Source organism: Centroberyx affinis, unplaced genomic scaffold (genome assembly GCF_046629955.1).
Source record: "Centroberyx affinis isolate AG114_WGS23_722 - 3 ecotype Tasmania unplaced genomic scaffold, CSIRO-AGI_Caff_v1 ptg003382l_1, whole genome shotgun sequence".
Classification (NCBI taxonomy): domain Eukaryota; kingdom Metazoa; phylum Chordata; class Actinopteri; order Beryciformes; family Berycidae; genus Centroberyx; species Centroberyx affinis.
Window position 1 is genome coordinate 39025 of NW_027281370.1, and position 26562 is coordinate 65586.

Here is a 26562-nt window from a genome sequence, read left to right on the forward strand (position 1 = left end):
CAAACTGAAAAAATGAACCATTACTTGTCCACAACTTGCTTAAAACACTAAAATCACTTTCAATTTTCTGTACTACTAATGAACTACTACTAATAAAATTATACAATGAATTTCATTTTATAGGTCATTTCACACGTCTCCCAGTGTCCTTGGCCTCTTGCAATGTAAATCAAATTCATTGCTCTTCCATCAAGAGGAAACCTCAGACTCCACACATTAAATGATAATTCTGGTTATTTCAACCTGGGCCTTACACTCCAGATTTTTGCCATTATGCAGATCGATTCTGATCAAGATTTCATCAATTACTTCACTTTAGAGTTCTACGTACCTCTGGTTTGCAGGAAAAGCAATGTAGGTCACAATTGTTTTGAAAAGGAGATGTTTTGGGTGCTTTTTGGAGTCGACTGTTTGAATTTCCATTGGCCCAGTTGGATTGTATTGGAGAGCAGCGCTCTCTGTAAACTAGAGCTCTACAGTAAAGCAATTGATGACTTTTTGACCAGAATCGATCAGCATGATGGCAAAAACTAGGAAAAATAAGGGCAGGTTGAAAATAACTGGAATTATGCTTCAAAAGCAGTTTCTTTTGTATGAATTCAGTGATTTCTTCCGAATTGCCGCTTAAATCGATCAGCAATTTCTGTGCTGTGCAATGGCCTTCTATTTCATCCTCATAAATGACTTCTGCAAAGAGCAAAAACTACTGATTCTTGGTGAACCTAAGGCTGGTGAGGTTTCAGGAATTCAAACTAATTGTAACTTATTCTGGATAAATGACAAGAAGTGAAACAAAGGATTTAGAGGTCTGCTTCACCTTATTGTTGATCACATCAGGATGCGGAGGAGAGTCGAGTGCATTGATAGTCTGTAAGATGTCATGAGTCAGGTTGGTCAGGTGGACGATGGGATTGGCTACCACTGTCTTCGCGTTGGCTGTGCAGGCCAACAGAAGAGGGATGGAGGCGGGATGGGAGCAGGGTGTCACCGTTGATTCGGTGGAGTCATCCTTTGGGCAGAGGTCAAAAAGGCACATGGTTTAATTTGTGCCCATCCATTATGTCTTCAAGTACACCAATATTCATATGCTGGGGTGTAAATACATGGCATGCACAAATACAAGTATGCACAAATACACTCTTCATCAGACCCTCACACACACCTTTACACTTGGTCATATCTACAATTATAACTGGTGAAACTTAACTTTGATCCACAGTTAACATGGAAAATAAGAATAGACACATCAAACTTTCTCATCCTCTTTTTCAGAAAGAGACGTTTCACAAAGGGAGCTACTGTAAGAAATTAGGGGTGACGCTGAAACAACAAGAAGCCTCTTGCTGAGTAATAATCAGACAAGATGAGCTGATTGCCAGAGTGTGGTGTAAGTAAAGTAACCCATACTTAGAGAGTGAGGGATGTGTGTGCCACTGTATGTGTGAATGACGTTAAGAGAGATAGAGGAAAAAAGGAGGACATACGGAACCAAGAAAGAGTGTTTTTGTGTGTATATATATTATATACACTCACCGAGCACTTTATTAGGAACACCTTACTACTTACTACTACTGGGTAGGTATCAGCTTTCAGCTCAGTGTCAACCGGCTACCAAAGTGCCATCCGCCTCAAGGTTCGACATGTTGCATTCTGAGATGCTTTTCTGCTCACCACAGTTGTAAAGAGGTTATCTGAGTTACTGTCGCCTTTCTGTCAGCTCCAACCAGTCTGGCCATTCTCCTCTGACCTCTCTCATCAACAAGGCGTTTCCGTCCACAGAACTGTCGCTCACTGGATGTTTTTTGTTTTTCATACCATTCTGTGTAAACTCTAGAGACTGTTGTGCGTGAAAATCCCAGGAGATCAGCAGTTTCAGAAATACTCAAACCAGCCCATCTGGCATTAACAACCATGCCACGGTCAAAGTCACTGAGATCAAATTTTTTCCCCATTCTGATGCTTGATGTGAACATTAACTGAAGCTGCTGATCTGAGCAGGTGTACAGGTGTTCCTAATAAAGTGCTCGGTGAGTGTATATATGCATGTGTGTGTAAACCAGATCCCTCAGCATGACTCTATGTGTGTGTGAATACCACATGCTTATGTTTGTCACGGTTAATTAATCACATCATTGTCACCAACTTCACCAGAAGCTCTATACACAGTCTTAACTACAGTGAAGACAAAGGCAAAATTCTCAAATTTCCTCGACAACAATCCAGAAATTTGACAACCGTGGGACCGGAGCTGGGAGCAAAGCAACTGCTTTTATTCCAAAATCAAAATACGGGAGCAGAAAGGACTCCCAATGCCCATCATCTGTGCTAACATTCAAGAGCGCAGTTCCCATGCCAGCTCACTGAGTTGTTTACCTCCTCAAACTTGGACTCAGCCTTCTAATAGTAAGCCTAAGGCAGGACGTCCCTCAGGAGCTTGGCGAATCAGCACAACCTGTCAGCCCGTTGCTGGAGGTGTGTTAGCAATCACCAGTGAACAGGAAGTAGGTCTGTGTGTGTGTCTTGGGAGCTCCGGTTGCATTAAGACAAGCTTTCAAGGGGCTCAGTGTTCGTCTTTCATTTGTACTTTGCCCCCCTTCTATTCTGTATCCTTCCACTCAAAGAAACATGTGCGCAGCAGAATACTACTGCAGCTCTGTTGGCTGGTGTGGAAATACTGTATATGCAGGTTATTACCCTGCAATTTTTTTGTGTTTCACAAAAAACTGAGAAACATATTCTGCTAACATTATTATGACAAATGTTTATTTCCTAGCTAACCCATTCCATATTACTTTGAGCAGTAATACTGTGTGCATTTAGTTTGTGTGTGCTCAGAGCCATTCACAGAAAGAACTTGGGCAGTTGTACTTGGTTGCAATGTCTCTGCCACAAATATGAAATGATGCCCTCTGTACTGTCTCCAAACCACTAACATCCATAAAATCAGCTGGCATAGTGTTAAAACTTGGTAACAGCTACAGAGCCAGACTGTGGAGCTAACACTACCACTGAAAACTGCAAAGGGCACACACTGTCCATCAATGGCTATGCGTCTGTGTATGTTTCAATTACCTGGTGTGACTCCTGAAGCAATAATATGAGCTCCATGCGTACAGAGGCCAGTCCTCCACCATGGGAGCCATGCAGGCTGCAGTAGCTCAGAAACATCCTCAGTAGTGGCTGGTTACTCTGCAGCCAGTGCCTTCTGCTCCGCTGGCTGTCGCCACGTGGGCTCCCGGGCTGCAAAATCAGTTTTACTTTATTAATTTTATAGACACATCAATCAACATCACTGCAAATGTGCCAAGTTTAGTCAGTTGGCTAGAGTTCAAACTAAAGTCCCAGAGCAGTACGCAAAAAAACAACGCATTAAACCATGCATATTAATTAGTTCTGTCATCAAAAAATAAACTGGTAGTTTTTTGGAAAGCAATTCTAATTTATAAATATACACTAAATGTAGCGCAAGTGCAATTCATTTAATAAATTTAATGAATCAGGTGTGCTGCTGAAATTGAATCAATGGTAAACAGAATGTAGAGCAAAATTTCCAGCAGTGAGTTCAAAGGGTTTTTACACTCAAAGGAAACAGAGGTCCAAAGGAGAAGATTGGAATCTCTTCAATAAAACATGATTCAAAAAATGTCACAACATTGATACTGTATCGTTATCTCAATAAGTCATATTTTAATGCAGTGAGTGTTGCATTGATCTTTACTCATGAACATCTGACAAATCTCCTAGCATGGCAGCTAGCATCACCCACCCGTTCCTCCTCTACTGCCCCAGAGATGGGGGCCATGCCATGGACAGACAGCTCAGGCAGGCAGGGCTTGTAGCTGCAGCAACGCTGGAGAGCCACCACCTGGGGGAAACAAAATTTAATTTGAATGTTAATTTATTAACAAGGAATTTATCATCCATGGGCAGGAGCAACTGTGGAATGCATAAACATTTCATCAAGCTGTTAAACAGTTTTCACAAGCAAATGTTTAATAGGCAAACAAACCATTTGTCTTTTTTGAATTTCATAAGAGAAAACCACTGCCGTTATTATCAAGTCTAAATGCAACCATTATCATGTCTACATGCACTGAAACAGTACACACAGAAAGATACAATCATCATTGTACATTCATGAGAAAAGTGGAAATGTGTGGGAGGTATATAAGGTACAAATTTTAGTAGGGTTTGTACATACATCTGTAAGTGTGTTTGAATGAGTGTGCCTTCACCTCTCTCTCCAGCCACTGGTAGAGCTGGTGACGTAGCTTCCCTCCATCCAGTTCATACCCTGTCGACAGAGTCCTAAGCTCATTGGTCAGAATCTTCAAGCAGGCGCTGAACTTCAGTTGGGCCGCTAAGATGTCTTCAGACGGAGCAATGAAGTCACTGCTGTCCTCACTGTCCTCCCCTGTCACTGTCTCCGTTAGCAGCGATATGGCGTCCTGTGTGTCCTGGAACACACTGCTGCTGTCCGCAGCTTCATCTTTCTTAACGTTTGTATTTTCTTCATCATCCCCGTTGTCTTCATCATCTTTGTCGCTGTCCCACTTCAGCTCCAGGGGCTCATCTGGGACAGTCAGCGATGGTTGGCTCCAGTCAAAACTTAGAACTGAATCTGATCGGCTGTTGCATAAGCTGTCCCCGCCTGACTCGTAACCATTCAGAACTGGCTGAGACCAGTCCAGGTCCGATGCCCGGCCAGTCTTACTCCTGTCACTGAGTTCTGCAGCGATACTCGTATCCTCCTGGTTGGGCAGTTTGGAGTGCTTGTGGACTTTGGGCATCTTGGAGACGACTTCAAGGGCTAGCATAGGGCAGCCAGCCTGCAGGTGTGCATTTGCCGCTGTGAAAAACAGCCTTCTCTCCACCAAGCTAATGGAATCCGCCCTGCGGCCCTCAGCAGTCAGGCCAACTTTAGCCTTGTCCGAGGAGCCAAAATGGCGGCGAAGGAGGAGTGGGTGGGTACGGAGGTAGATGTAGAAGTTGAAAACCTCAGGGTTGCATGGGGACATGGAAGAGGAACCTGCCATAGATATAAAAGAGAGGTACGAAAGAAAGGACAATGGTTATTATCTGTGGCGGTGGCACAAACCTGCAGCCCTTTCTGCTTTGATCGCAGTATTACCTGCAGGACAAGTTGTGTTATGGGATGAGACGCAGAGATGGAGCAGTAGTCGGCCACACTGAATCTGTAATGAACCTCTAGACGAACTGTAGCTCCCAGCAGTGTGAACCCTCTTATCTTGACAAATTGTATACGACAGTCACTTATAGGGGGATGGAAGCCGAAGTTGGGAGCTCAAAAACTTTCTGACAGTTTACCGAGAAGGGTTGATAGACAAAAAGGTGACGCAAATGTTCTTTCTCTTTCATTCTAGGACATACAAAATGTAGAAGAAACAGACAACCCACACTGTAAATCCAGTGAGGACTGCACAGTATCTATCAAATGCAAGAGCCATTTTAACCTTTAACCTTACCGTGGTTTGTTCTCTCTAAACATATCACATGTGCTCGGGAGCGTCCTGTACGACTAAAATAATTTAGCATGGGATGTTAATCTGGGACTGGTTTGTCTCTTAAGTAATAGTGAGGTTCATATTAAGTTCAGTACTTTCCATTCTTAAGGCAAGACTTCAACATGTATAATGTCTCCAAATGAAAGAGCTTTCTGTGTCCCATAGGTTGCTTTCACGTGTGAAATTTCACATACAATAGGTACTTAAATGGAATACATCACATGCTCTCTATGGAGGACCAAAAATCTGGTGAAAGCAAAGGATAGGCCTCCCAGTGTCAGCATTAAAATCTGCAATAAATATAGTCTACTGCCCATGTTTACCGCCAATAGTGCCTCTGACAGGCGTGTATCTGTATTGTTCCCAGCAGAACAAGATCCATATAGTTAGCAGCCTCCGAGTTTGTTGGCAGGCTGTTCCACCTAAATCACAACAACTACAGATAAAAAATCTTTAGCACTACAGTATAGTCCTACCCGTGTCAGATGTACTCCCAGTGGACCCAGAGCCTGTGCTGTGGGCAGGCTGTTCAAGCAGAGTGTCCAGAGCTCTGCTGTAGTCCTCCAGGACCCAGTGGGCCATGCTCCGCAGGAACGGGTCCTGGTGGGCAGGAATCTGAACAGGAACATACAAAGAATTAGAATGGTTCTTTGTATTAAATCTCAAAAAGTTGGAATGTCAAACAAGACTGGGATGCTTGGTCAAATCATTCATTTTCAGTCTCTGGCACACGCACAAACTCTGTGTACCTGTTTGTCTTGTCCCAGAACATGTCTCTGGAGGATCTTTTTGTAGGTGGATGCCGTCTCAAACTCAGACTCGTACAATCTGGAGATCACCAGGGCCAGCTGTAGGTCCTGCATTTTCTCTAAACACACCTGGGAGAGGAAATAAAGGAAAATAATACTTGTGTCAGGCAATTCTCCATTATTTAAAAGGGTTTCTTAACTCTATTGAGACAGGACACAACTAGACAAATATATTCTGAATATATTGAAGAAGGAGAAAGGAGATTGCATCAAACTTTGGTCTCAAATAATATTGATTTTGATGATCAAAGTCATTTCTGAGATTAATTTAGCTTGGAACTTTCCTATTTAGCTCTAATGAAGGAAAAGAAGGAACCAAAACATGTAAAAATAAAAGCCTGCACACACAGCAAGGAGGTAGGTGAGGGGTGCAAGTTGTTTCCACCTCTCAAGGTGTGAGGTGCATTTCAATTAGGCTACCTCTCAGCCAGAGAGACTAAACAAAGTCAACTATTGCCCTTTGCTTGGATGATGCTCATTTACATAAAATGCTTAGAGAAAGTTGCCGTTACTCATGCAGACGAAATAATGTGACTTTTTCCTTCCAGGACTTTCTCAACAGGAATAACCTCGATGAGTAAAAGGTTAAACAAACAAACATGATAACCAAAAGCAGGTCTGCAGATATGCGTGCAAAAATATGGAGAGCAATTGTGGGGTTTTTTGTGGTTTGCCTGACAGACAGCAGAAATACCAATGCTACATTATAAATCACTGTAAACTGCATAAGCCATCCTAAAAATCATGCACAATAGGAAACAAATCTAAATTTAGGCACAGGGATATGCAGTAACAAGAAAAAATTATGCAAATATTTTTTTTTTTAAATGAAGGTAGTCGGTTTACTGTCCCCATTAAAGAGGCTTCAATAGGAGTGTGGTGCTGATTTATGGATGTGATACCGTGCAATAGAAAATGCTCAAAAAAGGAGGAAAGACAGCAACACCCAAGAGTCAGCTGCCAACATCAATAATTCTTCAGCGTATAATGCTAAAAGCTCTTGACAAAGACACCACTGTTGGAATGTGTCAAGCTGTTTTAATAATAAAAAGGGCACAACACACTGAAAAAGTATTGGCGGTACAGTCTGTTATTGTGAGTTGTGGTTTCTCAGCTTTTTGGTGAATATTTACTATAGTTTCAAGAAATATAGCTCTTGACCATGAAAATTCAGTTCTAAAAGAATTGCTTATAATGCTGCGGACAGGAGAGGATGATATAATTTACTAGAAAAGCGTATAATAAAAATTGAATATGACCTGAATGTGGAAAAATCATGAGCAGCGCTTGATTTAACTCATCTTGAAAGCAAAGTTTCCACTTAAGTTTAGCAGACTGTCAAGTGCCACTTGCAGTTGAAGGGACAAGTGCCTCTTGAAAAGAGTTATTTTGTCTCATGTCTATTCTCTTCACATTTACCTCCACAGCATCCTTGAGGGAACCAGCAAGAAGGAAGAAGGCTGCGGAATGCTGAAACCGCTGCTTTCCCAGCAGAGAAAAAGCATTTTTCAACGCTGCTTTCCTCCACCGGTCCTCACTGAAGTTGTTGCTGAAAAAGTCTGTCATCTTGGCATTCTTTTGAGACCTGGAGAGAATAAGATTGTAGATTCAAAACAACAGCACAGATGCCATTAGTCCTCTGCAATCTGACAGCACTGATCTTGGTTGGAGGTGGGGGGCAAATAATGTGAAAGACAATAAATGTGTGTGCATGTGTATTCCATATGTAAAAGCCTGTCAGAGTGTGCCTGCCTGTACAGTCCCCAGACCACTGCCTTCTTCTTCATTGCGAGGTAAAAGATAGCTGCATCCAGGGGATCGTTGTTTCTCTGAAAAGAAGCCTTGGCAACCTGACAAATAAAAAAATAAAATAAAATTTCAGCTCACGTCTCCACCGCCTATGCAGCTTTATCTACAGAGCAAGTTGTAGCTTTATGGGTCATTTCAGGGAGCAGCACATACTCAATTATAGCGTTGTATTTTACAGCAACCTCAGCAAAACTCCACTTTCTCCTTCTCTGATAGCACTTCATTTCTAAAAGAAGCAATCAATATGAAGTATGGCGGGTGAACACACCAATGGCCAACCTTTAATCAAACGCATACAGATGATACAGTTGTAGACTTTAATTAATGCAGTTTGGCGTCCAATAGTACCAATTTCTTCCAACCCATTCAATAAACCAACAAAGGTTTCTAACTGATGATTTCATTATGAACTTAATAGCCAATAGCTGCATTGTATTCGAACCACCAACCAAAGAATGGGGATTGAAATACTCGAGTGCTTGATCTAACTTGATCTAACTCTAACAGACACTGAACTGCCTCATGAATGCCTGTAAAAAAAGATTAAAACAAGCACTGTGGAACCAAGACTCAAATGTATTCAAACATAATAAACTAAAGTTTCACGGAGGTACTGAACCTACTGCTCTTTCATCATTCATTTGTTAGTGATGTGCAGTCTACCACATTTATACTGCAAATTAGACAATTCTGGGTTCTTAAAAACAACTGCCATGAGTATTTTTTGTTTTGATTACGGTTTGGCCAAGAGCACAGACACCTATATTGATGATGATGTCACTAGCCCCCACACCTTCTCGATACACCTTCGGAGCTTGTTGGTGCTGCGCAGCCACCAGCCCACGCCCATGGAGCGCAGCTCCGGCCAGGTGGGCTCTCCCTTCTGCAGGGCAGGCAGCATGTTTAGCAGCTCCTCCTCAGCTTCAGAGTGGAAGGCCCAGGCGTAATGACATGTTGACAGGCCTGCAGAAGAGGAGAGAGGAATACGTATAAGACGAGGCGTCACTGTGCCGCCATTTTAACATGTATTTAACAACATTCATTTCCCTCGCTGAGACTTTGAGAGCCAAAGAATTTAGAATTTGAGACCTTTGAGTCACAAGCCTCAGGGGGTTCCCCAAGCGCCGGCTGCCGGCTACTTTTATAACTGAATGTCACTAAGGCTACGTACACACAGCCAGAATTTGGTAGTGACAACCGAATTGAGTGAATGTGCATATGTATGGTACTCACTGGAGCAGACCGGAGTAACATTACTGCGTATGTACGGGAGTCACTCCACTCCTATGATCTCGCGATGGCTGTAATTAATGTCTGTAACCATAGTAACGTTTACTTCAGATCAATATGGCGGCTACCACTGCCTGTATTTTTGGTTTACTTGACACCAGTAACCAGAGGCGTCAATTTATCTTTATCTTAAGGTCTTAATAAACCGCCACTGACAGCGGCGTCACATTCTCTTTTTTCACTGCATGGACTTGATAGTTTTAACCGCTACATTTGCGCCAAAGGCCGCAGAACTGGTAGGAACAACCGCAATGTTGAGGAAACAGACTGGATAGAAAAATTGAGAATGTCTCACAACACTTAAGTTACCTCCATCCAGTTGTCCAGTCTGCAGTGAGTATGTAGCCATTTCTGGAGTTGGGGGGGTCTAAAGAGGCTATTGACTGAACAACGTCATGTTAATCTGCGCAAGCCATTCTGGTCCTTGATTTTGATGTTGCCACCCAAGTTTAACCAATCCTGACAAACCAAGTCCCACTTGCACACTGACTCCATTTTGCCAACGTTCAAAATATAAATGGGAGAAGTAAAGGGAGGAACAGGGAAAGATCATAGGGGCTTCTGTTTTAGGAGGGTTTGTTAAAGCCCCAGCATGCAGGTGTTATGACCATGGGCATTTCCTCATTATTTAAACTGATTTATGTTTCTATAATTATTGGATCTCAGTTCTGTGAGCGCAGTAGTACTCAGTAGAGAGATCCAGTATTGCTCTGAGAAGACTAAAATATGAACTTTGTTCTTATATTTATTACTATTTGTTATAATATTTTTGTTTTAGCCTACTTATTTCCTACAATTAATAATTGCATTTCTGCACTGACTCAAGAAAGTACATAAAACATTCACAATTAATAAAGATTATCCGTTTATTTTTCAATTGAGCATTGAGTCTTTAATAAAAATCTTTATTCATGTTATTTTACTTGTCATGCTTTCATAAACAAATTTAAGGTTTGGTAAAAAAGTGACATCACCGGAAAAATGTATCTTGCCGCCACAAACATCCCTTAGCCGGTTACTTTTCCCATCTGGCTGGCTACTCAAAAATTTGGGGAACCCCCTGAAGCCTGCTTCAGTACTCTTCAAGCTACTAGTGCCCCAAAACCAAACTGGGTACCCTTGCTGTTTCTGAAGGGGTGTATGGATACAGAGCAGATCCACCAACTCCTTAAGCAGCAGGCTGGAAAATGCTACATGAAGCCTAGTATGATCAGACAATGTGAGGCAACAACATATTAAGACCTTCTGGCCAAGGAACAAAGTGTTGATTTTGAGGGGGATTAGGGTTATTTAATGTGTATTTGGTAAATGTCTTTTGTTAGATTAGCCTAGAATTCCTTAAATAAAGTGTCTCTCTATTAATCTATCTGGCAGTGGCCCAGTGTGGGGGAAGGTTTACTCCTTGTCAACCTGCTTGTGTCCGCCACAGAAGTTCCCCAGTGAAAAAGTTTGAAAACCACTGTCCAACTGTACCTTGCCGTAGCAGTTGTGCTCGGTGAGCCGGGGGAAGGGAGGTAGAGAGGAAGGTATGGAGTCTGACGGCCAGCAAGAACTTCAGACCACAGTCATCCAATGTCTCTCCACCTGGTTGGTTAATGACAGAAAACATTATGTCTGCTACTATTCAAAATACTCTTACAGAACGTTGTGAAAAAATGGTGTAAAATGCTTCAAGCATGACTCCAAATCAACTTAACAAACACACTAAATAAATAACAGTGAGACTTTTCTCAAGATGCAAATATCTGCTTTACCGCAGCAAAAAAGCGGGCTGTAAGAACATAACTATTTACACTCTCAATAACCCTGGGATATTACCATCTATGCTTCACCTCTCTTTGCAGTTTGTATAGAAACCTAGAAAGCAAGTAGCACTTTTGACTATTCTTAATAGCCAAGTTAAACCATATCCATTAAGCTTTATAGAGAAATTCCCAATCCCAAGACGCACAGTGCCGTCGCCCTGCGGTACCTTTGCTCTTGCCCTGGCTGTCCCTGAGGTCTGTGCTGGTGGTAGCGATGGTGTCAGCCAGCGCCATGAGAGACATCTGCTCCATGCGGGTCAGGCCTGGCAGACTGGAGTGGAGAAGGTGGCTGGACAGAACCTGGGCGTGTTCTGGACCAAAGTATGTAGGACTGTACTGGGACAGGTCGATTACCTGGAAAGAAGAGACAATGACATAAGAGGATAACGTTTCTCTCTAATATTACTTTTATGGCATTTCTAATTTATCAGACATCATGCAGTAGAGAGAGACAGGAAATAAAGTGAAGAGGGGTGAAAAATGTCATGGGCATGGGATTCAGACACATAATATTATGCACGTGGAATGTGCCCCAGCACGCTTGCCAACCGCAGCATCAGAGAATAAAACTTTATTGATAAATTTGCATACTGACATACTTGCACAAAAAAAGCCATCGGGGCAAGACTGACTAGAAGAAGTACACAGTAGCTGGGTCTTGTCGGCATGACATTAAAATGAGTCTTACCGGCATACTGGTATTCTCAAATCGGCAACTCTCTGACTTTATGACTGTGACTGATCTATCTGCTAAGGCAGCCGTTACATCAGCATCACGTTAATCATAGCATGTTAATCCTAAATATGTATTAAAGTCCCACTGAAACGGAAGTTAGAGCGTCTTTAGCTTCTGTACTGTGACGTATTTCCCAGTGAAACGGAATATTTGAGCGGTGTACAGTTACAAGAGGGATTTAAATCAAATCCTTCACATTTGATTGGACTGCTAAACAGTGGGCGTGGCTTAGAATTTAGCACGATAAGGAGCTACAGAGAGAAACAGAGCTACAGAGGACTGTTGGCTCCACACACACCTCCCTCACCTGTTGTTAGATCAGGAGGAGGACAAGGGAGAGATGAATGAATTAGACCTCAGCAACATTGTTTTGGAAATGAAAACAAAGTTTTTGCCCACTGATATCCAAACACACATCTCTTCCTATCTCTCTCCATATTGCTCTGTCAGCTACTATGACCCAGAAACGGTGAAGTGCGGTTTTATATGACCGGTGTGGCTAGCTAGAGGTTGAAGAATGATTGATGGGTGGATGTCATGATATTATTGGTTGAAATTGGTTGGTTCATGCTTACGTAAGCACACGGCATATTTTGTTTTACAGGAAGAAAACATGATTGGATTTTGATATAAGAATACAAAGAAATTGATTTTTTGTAATTTTTTTGGCATATATTATTAAATAGGTGCACAATATGACCGGGGATGTGATCTAAAAGGGTTAGAAATGCATTTTTCATTTCATCTCGACTTTAGGTAGATTCTAAATATTTATTGATGAGTTTAGATATAATGGACCCTGACGTGCAGAATGATGCACTTTGGAGCTAAACACTGACAGAGCCACAAAAATTCCTAAGACCTGTTATTCCTGTCAACTCTCATCTTTATGCATTCTCTTTGACTATAGTAGAAGCAATTGAAACTGACCTTGTTCCCCGATTCCTCCTGATCGCTGTCCAAAGGGTCCAGGTCGACCATGCTGGGTGTATGGAACAGCTCGTCATATGCATCCGTGTGAGTGGAACCATGCCCACTATCTCTGCTCACACTGCCCACTTTGTCTGCAGGGAGACACAAGACAGAATCGAATTACACAAGACATTTATTTCATAAGAGACCTGGAGAAAAATCCCCTCTTGTTGGGGAGACAGCAGATCAAATTAGTATGCCAAAGAGCAGGAAATCATTTTACTGCATATCTGTGTCCACTGTCTGCACTCATATTTCCCACTTTGTGTCTACAGAGACAAACTGGAGAGAACTAGGAGGCAAACGAGTGGGATATTATTCTGTCTCTGTTACAACAGAACATAAAATCGTTTTTGATATTTGTCAGAATGCACATTCTGACAAATGGACCTGGAGAAAGTCATCCATGCCTTCATCTCATCTTATATTGACTACTGTAGCTCCCTGTCTTCTTTCCTCAACCGGAAAGCTTTATCTTGTCTGAAACTTGTCCAGAACTTTTAAAACTACAACTACAGAAATCATATTTGTCCCATTTTAGTTACCTTACAATGTCTACCAGGTAATTTTAGGATTGATTCATGAAAAATGTTATTGATCACTTTCAAAGCAATAAATGGTCTGGCAGCTTATATTTCAGAGTTGTCTCCTTATGTGCAGAAGCACAGTCTCAGATCAGCAGACAAAACTCTTTTGACTGTTCCAAAGGCCGGATTACAGACTAAAGGAGATCGTGCCTTTGCAGTCAGGGCGCCTAAACATTGGAACAATTTACCTTAAATAATACATTCATCTAACTCTACATATTCTTTTAAGAGCCAACTGAAAACTCACTTTAATCAAGTTGCCTTCAATTATCTTGTTTTATCTTATGATCATGATCATTTTATGTTGCTTTGTTTTCTATTCAAAGAAGGTAGACATCTTTTGTCCATACTTTGTTCTGCTGCTTCTTGTAACTTTCCCCATGTAGCCTGTGTCTTATATGTGTATATGTGTGTTTGTTTTTCTGTGAACTGTGAAGCACTTTGCATTTTCCATAAATCAAGTGCTATAGAAATAAAGTGAATTATTATTATTATCATTATTATTAAGCATCACTATAATTAATCACTTAAATTGCTTTTTTTAATTAAACTATTCCTTAATCACTAATAATTAATCACTGAACTGGTCTATAATTATTACGGTGGCACAGACAAAGCTTTGTATTTTCCCACACAAACCTCTAAAACCACATATACCTACCAGGTTTGATCAAGGTAATGCCATCATCAGCTGCCAATAGGGTGTACATAGGCAGAGGAGGGTAATAATATAGTTTGTTTTTTTCCACTCTAACCTGTAAAACCACATACTGTTTACCTACCAGGTTTTGTTGAGGTGTCCTCATCAGCTGCCAGCAGGGCATACAGAGGCAGGGGAGGGATGGAGTTGATCTCTGTGTAGTCTGGGGAGGAGCCCTCTCCCTTGCTGAACATCTTGCTGTCCCTGGCCGTGCTGCCGCCGGCGCCGATGGTTCGAGAGCGCACACGCTTCTCTTGATTGGTGGTATTGTCTTTTAAAGCCACAATTTCACCGGCAATGCATTTCACTAAGTGGGAGAGGATGGCTTTGGCGCGATGAACCTTAAGAGAGATAAAATATTTAATACAGGGGCCCATTGATATGACTGGTTTTATCAATATCAACCTCCTTAACCTCCTCACATTTATTCCTCCCTTCACCACAGCTTCTAAAACACATTACATTAACTGGCTAAACTGACCAGTATTCTCAATTAGAGAAGCTCCATGAATCAATACAATGAAATTATAAAAAGAAAAAAAAAATAGAACATATCAAAAGCATACAAGACATTCAGTAATTCCATTAACTTACCTTTCCCAGATCCATGAGTTCCAGTAATTGCACCGGGTGATACTGGGGCAAGGTGGGGAAGAGTTGGTGAGCTGCTTCAAACAGCCCAGAATCTTCCATCTCTACCGGCAGGTCATAAACTGTCCTCTTCCCACTGAGTTTCTGAGCCAGGCTCATCATCGACCTTGTGAGGGCCTTTTTGGGCGGGGCCAGTGTTGACATGGCGCCACCAGGGCTAAGCCCCTCCTCCTGGCTCTGTCGGACTGCGGAGAGAATGGAGGAGACGCTGCTGCTCATGTCTGTGTCTTGGGCGATGGCAGCGTTGGGTTTTGGTGACGCCGGGGGCTGCCACTGGGAGTAGACATGCATCTCACAGTCCATGCCTACCACCAAGATGCCATCTCGTACCCAGGAGAGGGAGACTGGGATCGGTAAGGAGCCTTCAACAGAGGAGACCAGATCGACTGATCGAAGCAGAACCAGGCGAGACAAGCTTTGGTCTCTAGCACTATCGGATGACAGGCCCAGTTCTGGAGGCTTACCAGACAGAAGCCCGTACATGTAGAGCTTTGTCCCGATACCAACGGTTAGAATATGGGACCCATCCTCTTGGGAGACCCAGTCCAAATGAACAAGGTTCTTACTGGTAGAACCAAGACAGTTCTCGTTAGGTATAGAGAAGTCCATGTTACTGCTGGGAATATTGGCACTCCGAGTTGCGCTACTGCTAATATCGTAGTTAGCTGTGGGACCTGCGCTGTCCAAGACTATGGTCTGCTCTAGAATCCACTGAGAACCTCCTGTGGACTCGCACTGGAAGATGCCAATACGGACCGATGGTTCTCTAGCGTTTGTTGGGTTTGGGCTACGTTGTGTGGCGAGGGTTGGGGTCAGGTGGGTGTTGGTGTTATAGTGCACATAAGGGGTGGAGGCGAGGGTAGGGGGAGAGGTCAAAGAGGGGTGAGAGTTCATCTGAGGCGTAGAGTTCAGAGGTACATTCGGCATCTGCTTGTAGGCCACTGCAATCCGGCTGGTGTGACAGCAGCTGACCTCAACCGGACGACCTGGCACGCTCACTGCGCTGCTACTGGCCAGCCCCTCCTCCACCAGGACATGCCACTCCTCCCACTGGTACACCAGCTTGTCCATAGCGGCGGGTTCTGAGTCCGACCCCATGACACTGCACTTCCAGAAGCGCACCTTGCCGTCAGAACAGGAAGTGGCGAGGAGGTAAGGCGCACGGCCGGCCGGCAGTAAAGACGATGCGCTCAGGTGACCTGGGAGGAGAGTTCACAATTAGGTACAGAAGGTTTTCTCCACTTCAAAATTCAATACTTTTACACAAGTCCAGACTTTAATTTCTGTGAACTTCTTTGAATGGAAGATTTTGGTCAGTGTTCAAAAGGATATACTGTATCTTAACTGCAGATGGGCAACATCACTATACACCAGGCTATTGACATTCTATTGATGAATATTTTTCTTTTTCTATCACAAAATGTGAAATGACAGTGGGTGCCTGGATACATAAAAGTGTGTAGACTTAAGTGCATTGGGGCTAAACAACATATTTCCATACTTTTCTTTTCCAGACTTTTTGTGAAATTTATAGAACTGGAAACTATTAAAGTTTTAGTTAAAGTTTAGTTTTTCAAGCTTTCCAAACTATCCAATAACCCTGACACTGACACACTTCTTCAAAGTTATCGCTAGACTTTATCAGCCTCAATTTTTTATCCCAATGATAATAAGAGAAACTATTGTTTGGTTGAGAAAGAAAGATCAATATGTTCCTAATAATAGACAAAAAGACACTTCAGGAAGGTTGCTTGAATCAATGTCTCGAATCAATTGCCTCTCTGAAGAGCCAAGAGTTACTCAGCATTCTTTAGAAATCAGGTTCCCATGGCAACATGAATTTTGCACCTCAGTCTATGCTGGTGTCAATAAATGCCTCAGTGGTTGCTAATGCTTATCAGATTTCTGCCACTGTGGCCAGCCATTAGATCGGCATACTCCCATTGCGGGCCAAACCGGAAGGGCCTGTTATACTGGCATTACTCCAATAATGTGTGAGTGCAAATACAAAAGTAACTGTCTGGGGACATTTTAGCTGGGAGTTTAACAAAGGAAGTTGGTGTAATTGGGGAATGCATCCTCGCCTGCCAAGCTGTGTGTGTCTTCTGCATCTCACTGGCAGAGTTCCTAGACCCTGTGTGTGTGTGTATGTGTATGTGTATGTGTGTGTGTGTTGCTGTAGCATGTCATTGTCAATGTCATTATGTGTGTGTTTGTACATGTGTGTCTTTCCTCATTCCCCCCCCACCTGCTGAGGGCGTAACACTGATGGCCTCCACTCCTGCCGGCAGAGCCATCTCTTGGCTGTACAGCCTGTGTGTTGTGAGGCTGAGGCGACAGGCACTCTGCAGATTTGAGGTACAAGGTCTACTCTTTTGAGGTAGTGGGGAACTGAACATCTCAAAGTTAAACTGGGAGCAATTAATGGGAGAAGCCGTGGCAGCATCCTTCTCCGGCAGAGCTGTGGGCTCTTCTGCAAGCAAACAAACAGGAACAGAGAAAATAAATAAATAAATAACTGAATTCCACACATTTTTAGACACTGCAGAGTTATTGCTCACTATTTTACATTACAATTTTGTCCATAGGCTACTAATGATGCACACAGACTCTCTCCGGGACAAGAATGGTAACACTAAAAAGTGAGGGCTTTAGGCAAAATAAATCGTCAAAGTGCCATTCATTTATTTGCTGGTGCTGGTTGGGGAATGAACAAGACGATGGATAGAAGTGCTCGTCCTCAAACAATACACTGTGGTGGTGAATCTCTAAAACTTTCCAACTTTTTAAAAGGATTTGTGTGTTTTTCGACTTTTAATGATCTAGAAATTCTCAAAATAATTTTCCCTAGCTTCCACACCTGCGTAGCAACTTTAAGTCTTTTGTTAAAAAAAGTACCCACCCATGGTGACGGGTCGGGCCGCAAGATGGAGGTGCCACATGTGGAGGAGGGAGCGACCTGTCGGTGTTAATTCTACCACCACAAGGAAAAACCGTGCTGAAAAAGCTGGCTGGCTGGAGGCTGCAGGGGAAACACACACACACACACACACAAATACAAACTCATTAATGCACTGTGCCAATGTAAACAAAGCAGTGATTCAATATTTATAAGATATCTCCTTGTTAAAGCAATGAGTTGGTATTAGAAAAACTAAATTATGGGTATACCAGCATGAATCGTATCAGCGGTTTCCTGTGTGCCCTCTGTCCTCTCACTGCCAAGAATTAGTTCTTCCTCAAAAACATGCAGGAGCTGGGTCTCTTTCCCCTGCTGCACAGAACAAGAATGACCATTAGATCACATCAGATACAGACACAGAACCGCAGCTGGGTCTCCTTCCCTAACTGTGGAGAATATACACAGATACACTGACACAGACACATGATGAGTTGATGTTAGACACACTAACACACACACACACACACTGCCTGAGGAGATTTCAAGAGGTTTACTCCAGACCTGACATTTTTCATGGTTGACCTTTCACAGGGACGCAGGAAGCCTACTGCAGAACATTTCACGCTGCAAAGAGTCTAGAATTCAACTGTGGCCTTTTAATTTATTTTACTTTATACATCTTTTATTTTAGCAGGAAACTCTCATTGAGCTTCTTTTTCAGCCAAGACCCTTACAGTGTCTCTATATTGTTAGACAAGCGAGCTAGGCAGACCACGTGAATGGCTTGAAACCATGTCTCAGAGAGAGTGAGAGAGAGAGAGCGAGAGAGAAAGAGAGTTGTTTAGACAGAAAAGCATTACATTCTCACCATGCTTATATGTGTTACTCTTTGCATTCATGTATACTTACAAAGTCAGTGATGGAATCCAGTTCAATGATGCACCCTGGTTTCGCTGTGGACTGTTGACTAATGATGTTAAACACCTCACCCACATATTTCTGAATTGAAACAAACAAACAAATAAAACATCAGCAATTTTTCTTTTATCTGAGCATTTTTAAACCACATGGTTCATTACAAAATTGGGCCATTACAAAAAAACAATATGACTGTATTATCAGGCCTGTCATTGATGATATTTACATGGTTATCTGATAATTGCACTCATTTTATGACAATAATGTGCTGTTTATATGCACAAAAGAATGTTCTGAAAAATGGAAAAAATAAATCTCCTGTTAATGTGTGTGTACTTATGCATACACACTGTATGCAACTACACATCAACTGTCCCCTCCCCTACTGTATAGGGCTACAAGTATCACTGACTGCTGTCTTATTGCTCCCATTTTATCTCATTGTGCTGCTATGTATTTTCCAAGTCATCCAAAGCTGGCATTCATGAAGTGTCAAGACTCCATATAAATAACATTGTTCCTGCCTCACCGCTGCTGTAAAGGTCCAAGAGGAAACACTGAGACAATGATATTGGCGTGCATGTAAAATTAGTAACTTTATGACATTTTAGTGCAGACTACACCCTGTAAAGTTTGAGTGTGATAATGCTGGCTGTTGACTTACTGATATCTCAGGATTGGAGAGCTCACTTAGGAGTTTCTTAGCTTCAATAACAGCCTGGTACAGCCGGAGTGAGTGGCCATCACTGGCTACGAAGCAGGCGCTGGGAGAATTGCAGTACGCACCTAAAGAAAGACAACAACTAAGTTTGAAGGCCATGTGCCATTAGGTTTGGTATGATACCCTTGTTCTTCTGAGAGCTAATAAAAAAAGGGACAAATTCAAATACATACCGAGGTACAGTGTGTTTGACAAGCAAGAGAATAATAAAGACTCCGGTAGAAGAGTCACAAAGTTTTTCATTGCTGCAGTAAAAACAAAGTTATATGGTAGAGTTGCCCTGGATTCTTTATTACTGGGATATTACTTGGAGGATTTGGAGCCTAGATGGATTTTGTGAAGATGAACACATTGTTTATTTATTTACAAATTAAGGTAAAACAGGGACTCAAAAATAGTTCTAAAAATTATATTTATGGGAATATGATGTACCCTTGCTAGTCTCATTAGGCCATATTTATTTACAAAAACACATACATCCTTTCCTCCTTCCCGCTAAACCAAAATGATTACTTTTCATAACAAAATCATGTTTTATTCAAGAGGAATTATGAAATTCAAGCAGTATTCAGTAAAAGGTAAAATCATCGATGCAAAAGAGAATCAAATCCTCAGCAACTGCCAAACAATATGAATATTTACTTACCTAGACAGTTGCTGGGGATGAGTGTGGGAAGCCAGGCTACATTAGCGAACGCTGAGGCATGGAGAGAATTGATCCTTGCTAGCTCGGAGACCCCTCCAGAGAAGGACAGCGGCCCCACGGGGTCCACTCTCCACAAGATCAGCTCGCTGTAGATGGCATTGGGATCCTGGGAAACCACACCCAGGGACACCCGGCTGGGCCGTGCCCCCCGGGGGAGAAATGTTGGCTGAGAGAGACCGGAGGAGCAGGCCCCCGGAGGAGCCAGGATGTTGTCCACCTCTGGTGTCCGCAAGGCGTTGTGGTGCGAGGTGGTGAGGAGGAGAGGCAGTAGTGAGTGACAGGCTAGGTCGTTGAGGTGGAAGCGGTGGCCGCAGTACCGCGACTTGTGAGAGACGCTGAGCACCGTGGAGAAAGCGGAGTCTTCGGCGAAACTGACCGCCCATTGGTTTAGGGAACCATCAGCGTGCGTGGAGATCATGAGGACATTGGGGGTGAAAATGCTGAGGCGAAGACTGCTGCTGGGCGGAGCTTTTCCCTGACCGCCATAGCTGATGAGAGCAGAGGTGGACTGAGGCAATGTTCCCCCAGAAGGCCTCTGTCTGCCGTGTTGGATGGCAAGATCTACGTTCTTGTTGCAGGCGTACATGACCACACTACGGCTTAGGGAGTTTGCATCACCTGTAGGGAACGCCACAGGGATACGGGACACAAACGACACCTGAGAGAGAGAGAAAGAGGAAAACAAAGCTAGGAATCAAGAGCAACTAAAAACTACACTTGCCCTCACAAGGACTCTTTTAAGCTAAAGAGGTACAGTTACAGTACATAGCTAACAGCTTGGGGTCAGTAATGAGGAATCTCACTTTGTTCTGACTGGAGCACACTTTTCTTGAATCAAGTAATTATAGGTCAGTTTGCTGATATTGCTCTGTACAGTCACTTCCCCATGAACCCTGCATTCAGACTGCAACACAATCAACAAGTCACCGGAGGTCCGTTCCTTTCCTATAGAGCTGAGCGACCATGGAAACTCGGCTGACGGTCAACAAGCCTGATGGCCGAGAAAAGTTGGCCACAGCTGAACCTTTTGAGGTCATTGGCTGTCAGCATTGGCTGTCTCTCTCCCTTGTTCCCCTACCGCTGTGATTTTGTTCTATGAACCATAGTTCCACCTGGCAAGTGCAAAATGAATGATGACGCTGATTACAGCCATTCAAAGCTTTCCAGTTCTCTATGAATTATTTGAAAGACTACAGGAATAAAATTCTCAATAATTATGCTTAGACAATGGTTGCATCCATCATTTGAGTTGATGGAAAACTCTGAATTAATTTTATAGATTATTTTATTAATGCAAATTAAGCATTGTTAACTCATTAGAAATATGATATAATGTTGTGACAAGCAATACTAAAGCAGCAAAAAACATGATTTGCCTGTTCTAACTTTGTAGCCGCATGAGACCACTACACAGATCAAATGACCCATCAACCAAGTCACTTGCAGTGTGTGCCCCCTGTGAGTGATGTGGACACCAACTGCTGCTGTTTGAATTAGATTATTTACCAGCTAATCAATTAATTCTGCTCCAGCTTGAAGCAAACATGTGAAACAATCAAGTTGCTAGTTGCTACACAACACTGTAATGGAAGTCTAGTTTGCTAGGCTGACTATAAGTACTATTCATATTAAATAGTAACGGTGCTAATGCCTTCGGAGGATCTTGAACTCGATTCATTGATTAGCCATCAGCTTATGAAAAGTGACAAAAATGCCTCATTCTAGAGCTGAGCATCAATTGATTTCCTGAAATTACTACTGAAGGGACTCTGACAGTGATGGAGAGTGAAGAAGTACTCCCCTCCTCACAGATGTAAAAAACAATATGCAGCCACTCAGTTTCAAGCCCGTTTTATCTAATGAAAGCAGCCAGGCCTAATCAACCTGGATGCCACTGAAACTTGTGATTCTATCAGCTGCCTTGCCTGACTGACTGCCTTGTCATGAGCTTCTCATCATTTCAACGCTGAAAAAAATGCATCAAGGGAATTTTCAATTTCATCTGAAGTCACACTTAATTAGAATATAATTATCTGAACGGCTGGATGAGAAACCATTAGAATAGGAGCCAGACAATCACGGCTGTCAAAATGATTCACAGCCTTATTGAGATGACTGCTAATGCTTTCTCCAAGTAGCACTCTGCTGTGTGATATAATTGCAAAACATATTAAGGGGCTATAAAAATATAGAAAGTGGCAGTATTAAAGTAATATATCTATCAACCTAGATGATCACAGATGACACAAATATGATCCATTTCTGTTAAATGAGAATCTAAGCCGTTACCGACCAGAGGAAAGAAATGCCAGTCTGGTTAGTTTACTGTGTACCTACTAAATCATAAACTGCAAAATCCAAGTATTATGTTGCGGTGATGACAAATGAAACAACACCTTTCAAAAGGAGGGAAAAATGTTGCATCTCTTTGCTGTAACTTCACAACTATTATGAGTTTCAGCATTGGTAATATGTAACAAAACAAAATGGCTGAGGCTATTATTCGTTTACAGTGGAACAAAGACAACAGAGTGTGATTGACCTCGGGGCCCCACAACAAAAAGGAAAGAGAGGGAAACACAATGTCAGCTTTCCTACATTGACTCTGTATCTGAGCTTATCTGATCATGTTGTGAGGGAACTAAGGACCATACAAATTAGGAGGAAAAGCGGGATTAGTATGTACACATAGAATGAGGGGTGAGGGGTTTGATAATAGAAAACAAATAAAATTTGCATACTCCATCATTTCATATAAATTTAAACAACAATGAACTGACCTGAGCTTGTCTGAACATGCCCGGCTGGTATTCATCCAACCAGTCGACATGCCAGACCAACAGAGATCCATCCATTGGGTGGATGCTGAACAACATGTCTGCCCCTCTGTTCCACTCCTCCAGCAGCACCTCCACCTGGTGCTCCACTGCGGCCAAGGGAAGCTCCATGGACCCACCGTCAGGTCCTTGGGGGTCACTGGAAATTGGCCTGGTACTATGATCTTCTTCATCGAAGTTATCCTCATCTTCAGGCTCTGGAGGAGAACATGAAACATGACGAATTGCATCAGAGTCAAATCAGATTGTGCTCCAGTGTAAATGTTGAGAATTAACATGGAAACTATTCAAGACAAAGGTAAGGCAGCACTCCTAAAGCGGGGAAGACGCTCTCATTCAGCCTGAATGAAAATGAAAATTCACTATCTGGCCTTATTACTCAGCCTGCCTATAAGAAAACATAATATTAACTGCAATTACAGCACAGTTGTCAATATATCATGATATAAGCCAAATAAAATATATGATATAATCCAAATGTATGTCAACACCTACTCTAACTGATCCTAAAGTGGACTCGGGGTGTACCTGGGTCATAGGACCAAAATTACCCCCACCACCCTCATATAAAAATCTTCCCTTCATCTCATCTTCCCTTTAGTTCTAGCCCGATCCAACTGTTTTTCTATACCTTCCTGGGAACAGTCATTCTGTTGCTCCAGGCTGCCCCGGAGCTGCTGCAGGAAGACTTCCATGGCCAGAGTGAGATGGAGCTCTTTGTTGTTGAGCCAGTGAACGGTGAAAGGACCTCCAGGTTCCTCATCATCCGCTGTGCATAGAGAGGAGATGGAGGGAAGCAGCGGGATGTCTGGGATAAAGAAATAAGCAGCATGTAATCAAGATAAGATGGAAAAAAAATCTGAAAAAGCAGGCAAATTTCCATTTGAAAAGAATGGGGGTACAGGGCACCAAAAGCCATCTCCCAGAGCAAATTCCCATCTGTGAACATGACTGGAAATGTGCTACAAGTTAATACATGCTGAGGGAACAGAGGGGACCAAAGGAATAAATAAGACAAAATAACAATGTAAAATAACAAGAGTTATCTTTTTTAAACATTAGGCATGATTTCACTTTCTTGGAATAATGTCTTATGTGACACCAGGCTCACTTATCATGTCTGACACTATTCAAAATAAAGTCACTACAGGACTACAGGACTCTCATTATTCATTTTGCAGGTGTGAAGGTTTGACTTTCCCATCTCACTCATGTCACAGCCTCAAGGCTTTAACATTCTACAAGATTTTGCCCAGATTCAGTTCAAAATAATCTGCGCCACAATAAAACCCATACAGGAACAGAGTAAAAGCCTAAATAGCTCTCTCTGAGCAGAAAAGCTCACTGGGATGGTAACGTTTGCGCTAAATAACCTCAGGAAATCTACAAGGAACTTTACAGCTTTTTTTTTTTTTTTTACAGCCTCTGACCTACAGTGGGTTTCATTCAGGCAGTACTAACTCTATCTGCAGTCCCTATGGTTTAGGAATTATCAGTATATTGTTATCGGTGTAAAACAGAGTTCCAACATTTTCCATTTCAAAAGTCCATACTTTCTTCTAGCCTCAATTAATTGATTGGATTTAGAGGATTTGGTTGGTGTTAATGAGTGTGCAATAAGACTATCAAGTAGTCACAGACAGAACCACAGTTTCCCATACTACTTCATTCATTTCCAATACATTTTATAGGACACCTGTTAATACAATAAGCTGGATATACTGGTACTGGAAATATTAATCTAATAAATTATATTTGTAAAAAGATGGGTGTATAAAGATGGGTGTGTCTCAGTCTAACCTGTGGCAGGGTTGATGCTGGCAGCGATGTGGAAGTGGCAGAGAGCATTGGCATGGGGCATGCTGCTGCTGCTGGTCTTGTGGTTGTTGTGTCGGCTCTGATGGTGAGGCAGGCAGCCGGTCAGAGACGGCTGGGCCACACCCCGAAGAGACGAGGAATGCCATGATTCCTGCAGATTCAACTGCAAGGGAAAACATAAATTATACAAGCTGATTAACAAACACTTGCCAAAAGTAGGGTGACTTCTTTGGCTAAAAATCCTTATTTTAAGAATATACATAGATAGGCTTGGGTTTATCAAAGTTCTTTTTCCAAAGCTCAACATATAGGCAAATCACTAAGAAAAGTAGATCTTCTTAAATAACTTCATGGGCAACATGTGTTTTGGGGGCGGGGTGCGGGCCAGGCATACAACATAAGTAAAGTTCTCTGTGTTAAGTATGCCAGTCAAGAACCAGGATTTATTTTGGTAATATTTAAAAGGAAATCCTGCTTTAGTAGCTTGGGGTTTATGGATAAAATGACTTTTTTGAATTTCACTGATTCTCCAACTCCTCTGGTGAAGGGTGATTACTATAAACAGAGAGCTGTAAGATTTTAGCTTCTCCTTATAAAGTTTTGCCTGCTCAACATACCTGCACAGAACTTGTGAGATCAAACATAGATATGAAAATGTGTACACACAGTTCACTATGAATGTGCATGCACAAAGCACATACACACACTTTTGACTGGCTTCATATCAAAGTAGAAAACTACAAAAATTAAAAATTTAGCCTCAATTAAACTGTGGCACAAAAAATGAGATTGCAGAGGAAATCCCACATCACTGTCTTTCCCAGAGGTTTTCAAACAGCACCCTGATCAAGCAACTTGGGGCTTAATTAAGTACAATGAATCTGCAAGAAATCTTGTACTGTTTATTCCACCCTACGGCATCACAGAAAAATGTTTAAAATTGGGCTTTCTCTCAGTATCGTCCATCCAGCCAGTCTTGGAGAAAGATACAGTTAAGACAGAGTTAACGGTGCCTGGTTCGTCCTGCACAGTCTGTGATTTTTAATGAATAATTCCACACATGTAGTCTTACAGACTTTCCTCAGGGCACAGCGGAGGAATTTGCATACCTATTTTTCCTGTAATCTAATGTGCCCCAAGCTCTGTAATTGCCAGTGAGACCCATAACCAAGTAAATGGCCATATTCAAATGGTTGCAAGTATTGTGTTTGAGGCATAGTTAGGCCTATGCTTGTCAGCATCAACCTAGGTCAACCAAAGCTGAACACACAACCATTACAATTCTGAGCTAACAACAGCAAAATGCCACAGAAAAAACAACTGTCAAAATAATATTTTGAGGTGTACCACAGATTACAGAAACGAGGCCAATATTCCTCACTGATGTTCCTCTTAAGCCCTACAAAGCTCGAAAAACCATCTTCATGTCTGATAGCCAATTAATTTTCCCTTTTAACTCCACTAAGCCTCCTCTGCCTTTTCTATCTCCCTTCTCCCTCTCCCTTGCCCTCTTTCTCTTATCTCTGCAGTACCCTAATGTGCTACATTAGCAGTGGTGAATATACAGTAGCCTGGTTTCAACTCCAGGGCCAAACAGGACAAACCAGAGCTTAAAGCATTTGTGCCATTTATTTTCCCTGGACAAGCCCTTGTTGGCAAGGTTGCGAAAAAGTGGCCAGACATGGTTTAGCTTTTGTCAACCTTGAGGGTTTTTCCTATGCTGTGCTTTAAAATTACAGAAAGTCTTCAGACTGTCTCAATCTGTGCCAAAGTACA

The 26562-nt window shown here is 42.3% G+C and overlaps 1 protein-coding gene across 1 annotated transcript in view; it reads right to left on the reverse strand.

The window, feature by feature from the left end:
• LOC139660779 (dmX-like protein 1) overlaps nt 1-26562 on the reverse strand; it is a 55160-nt gene that overhangs the window by 19043 nt on the left and 9555 nt on the right. The window contains exons 9-33 of the mRNA XM_071539010.1: nt 24769-24949; nt 23577-23776; nt 22912-23163; nt 20072-20789; nt 19369-19490; nt 18696-18785; nt 18056-18158; nt 17787-17906; nt 17133-17357; nt 15786-16083; nt 14828-15650; nt 14316-14574; nt 12905-13038; nt 11406-11592; nt 10907-11017; nt 8937-9106; nt 8087-8184; nt 7754-7919; nt 6258-6403; nt 6215-6221; nt 6035-6140; nt 4236-5029; nt 3767-3865; nt 3073-3240; nt 818-1009 (exon numbers count right to left, since the gene is read on the reverse strand). Of these exons, the coding sequence (XP_071395111.1) occupies nt 818-1009; nt 3073-3240; nt 3767-3865; nt 4236-5029; nt 6035-6140; nt 6215-6221; nt 6258-6403; nt 7754-7919; nt 8087-8184; nt 8937-9106; nt 10907-11017; nt 11406-11592; nt 12905-13038; nt 14316-14574; nt 14828-15650; nt 15786-16083; nt 17133-17357; nt 17787-17906; nt 18056-18158; nt 18696-18785; nt 19369-19490; nt 20072-20789; nt 22912-23163; nt 23577-23776; nt 24769-24949 (5769 nt within the window). The remainder of the gene's footprint in view (nt 1-817; nt 1010-3072; nt 3241-3766; nt 3866-4235; nt 5030-6034; nt 6141-6214; nt 6222-6257; nt 6404-7753; nt 7920-8086; nt 8185-8936; nt 9107-10906; nt 11018-11405; nt 11593-12904; nt 13039-14315; nt 14575-14827; nt 15651-15785; nt 16084-17132; nt 17358-17786; nt 17907-18055; nt 18159-18695; nt 18786-19368; nt 19491-20071; nt 20790-22911; nt 23164-23576; nt 23777-24768; nt 24950-26562) is intronic.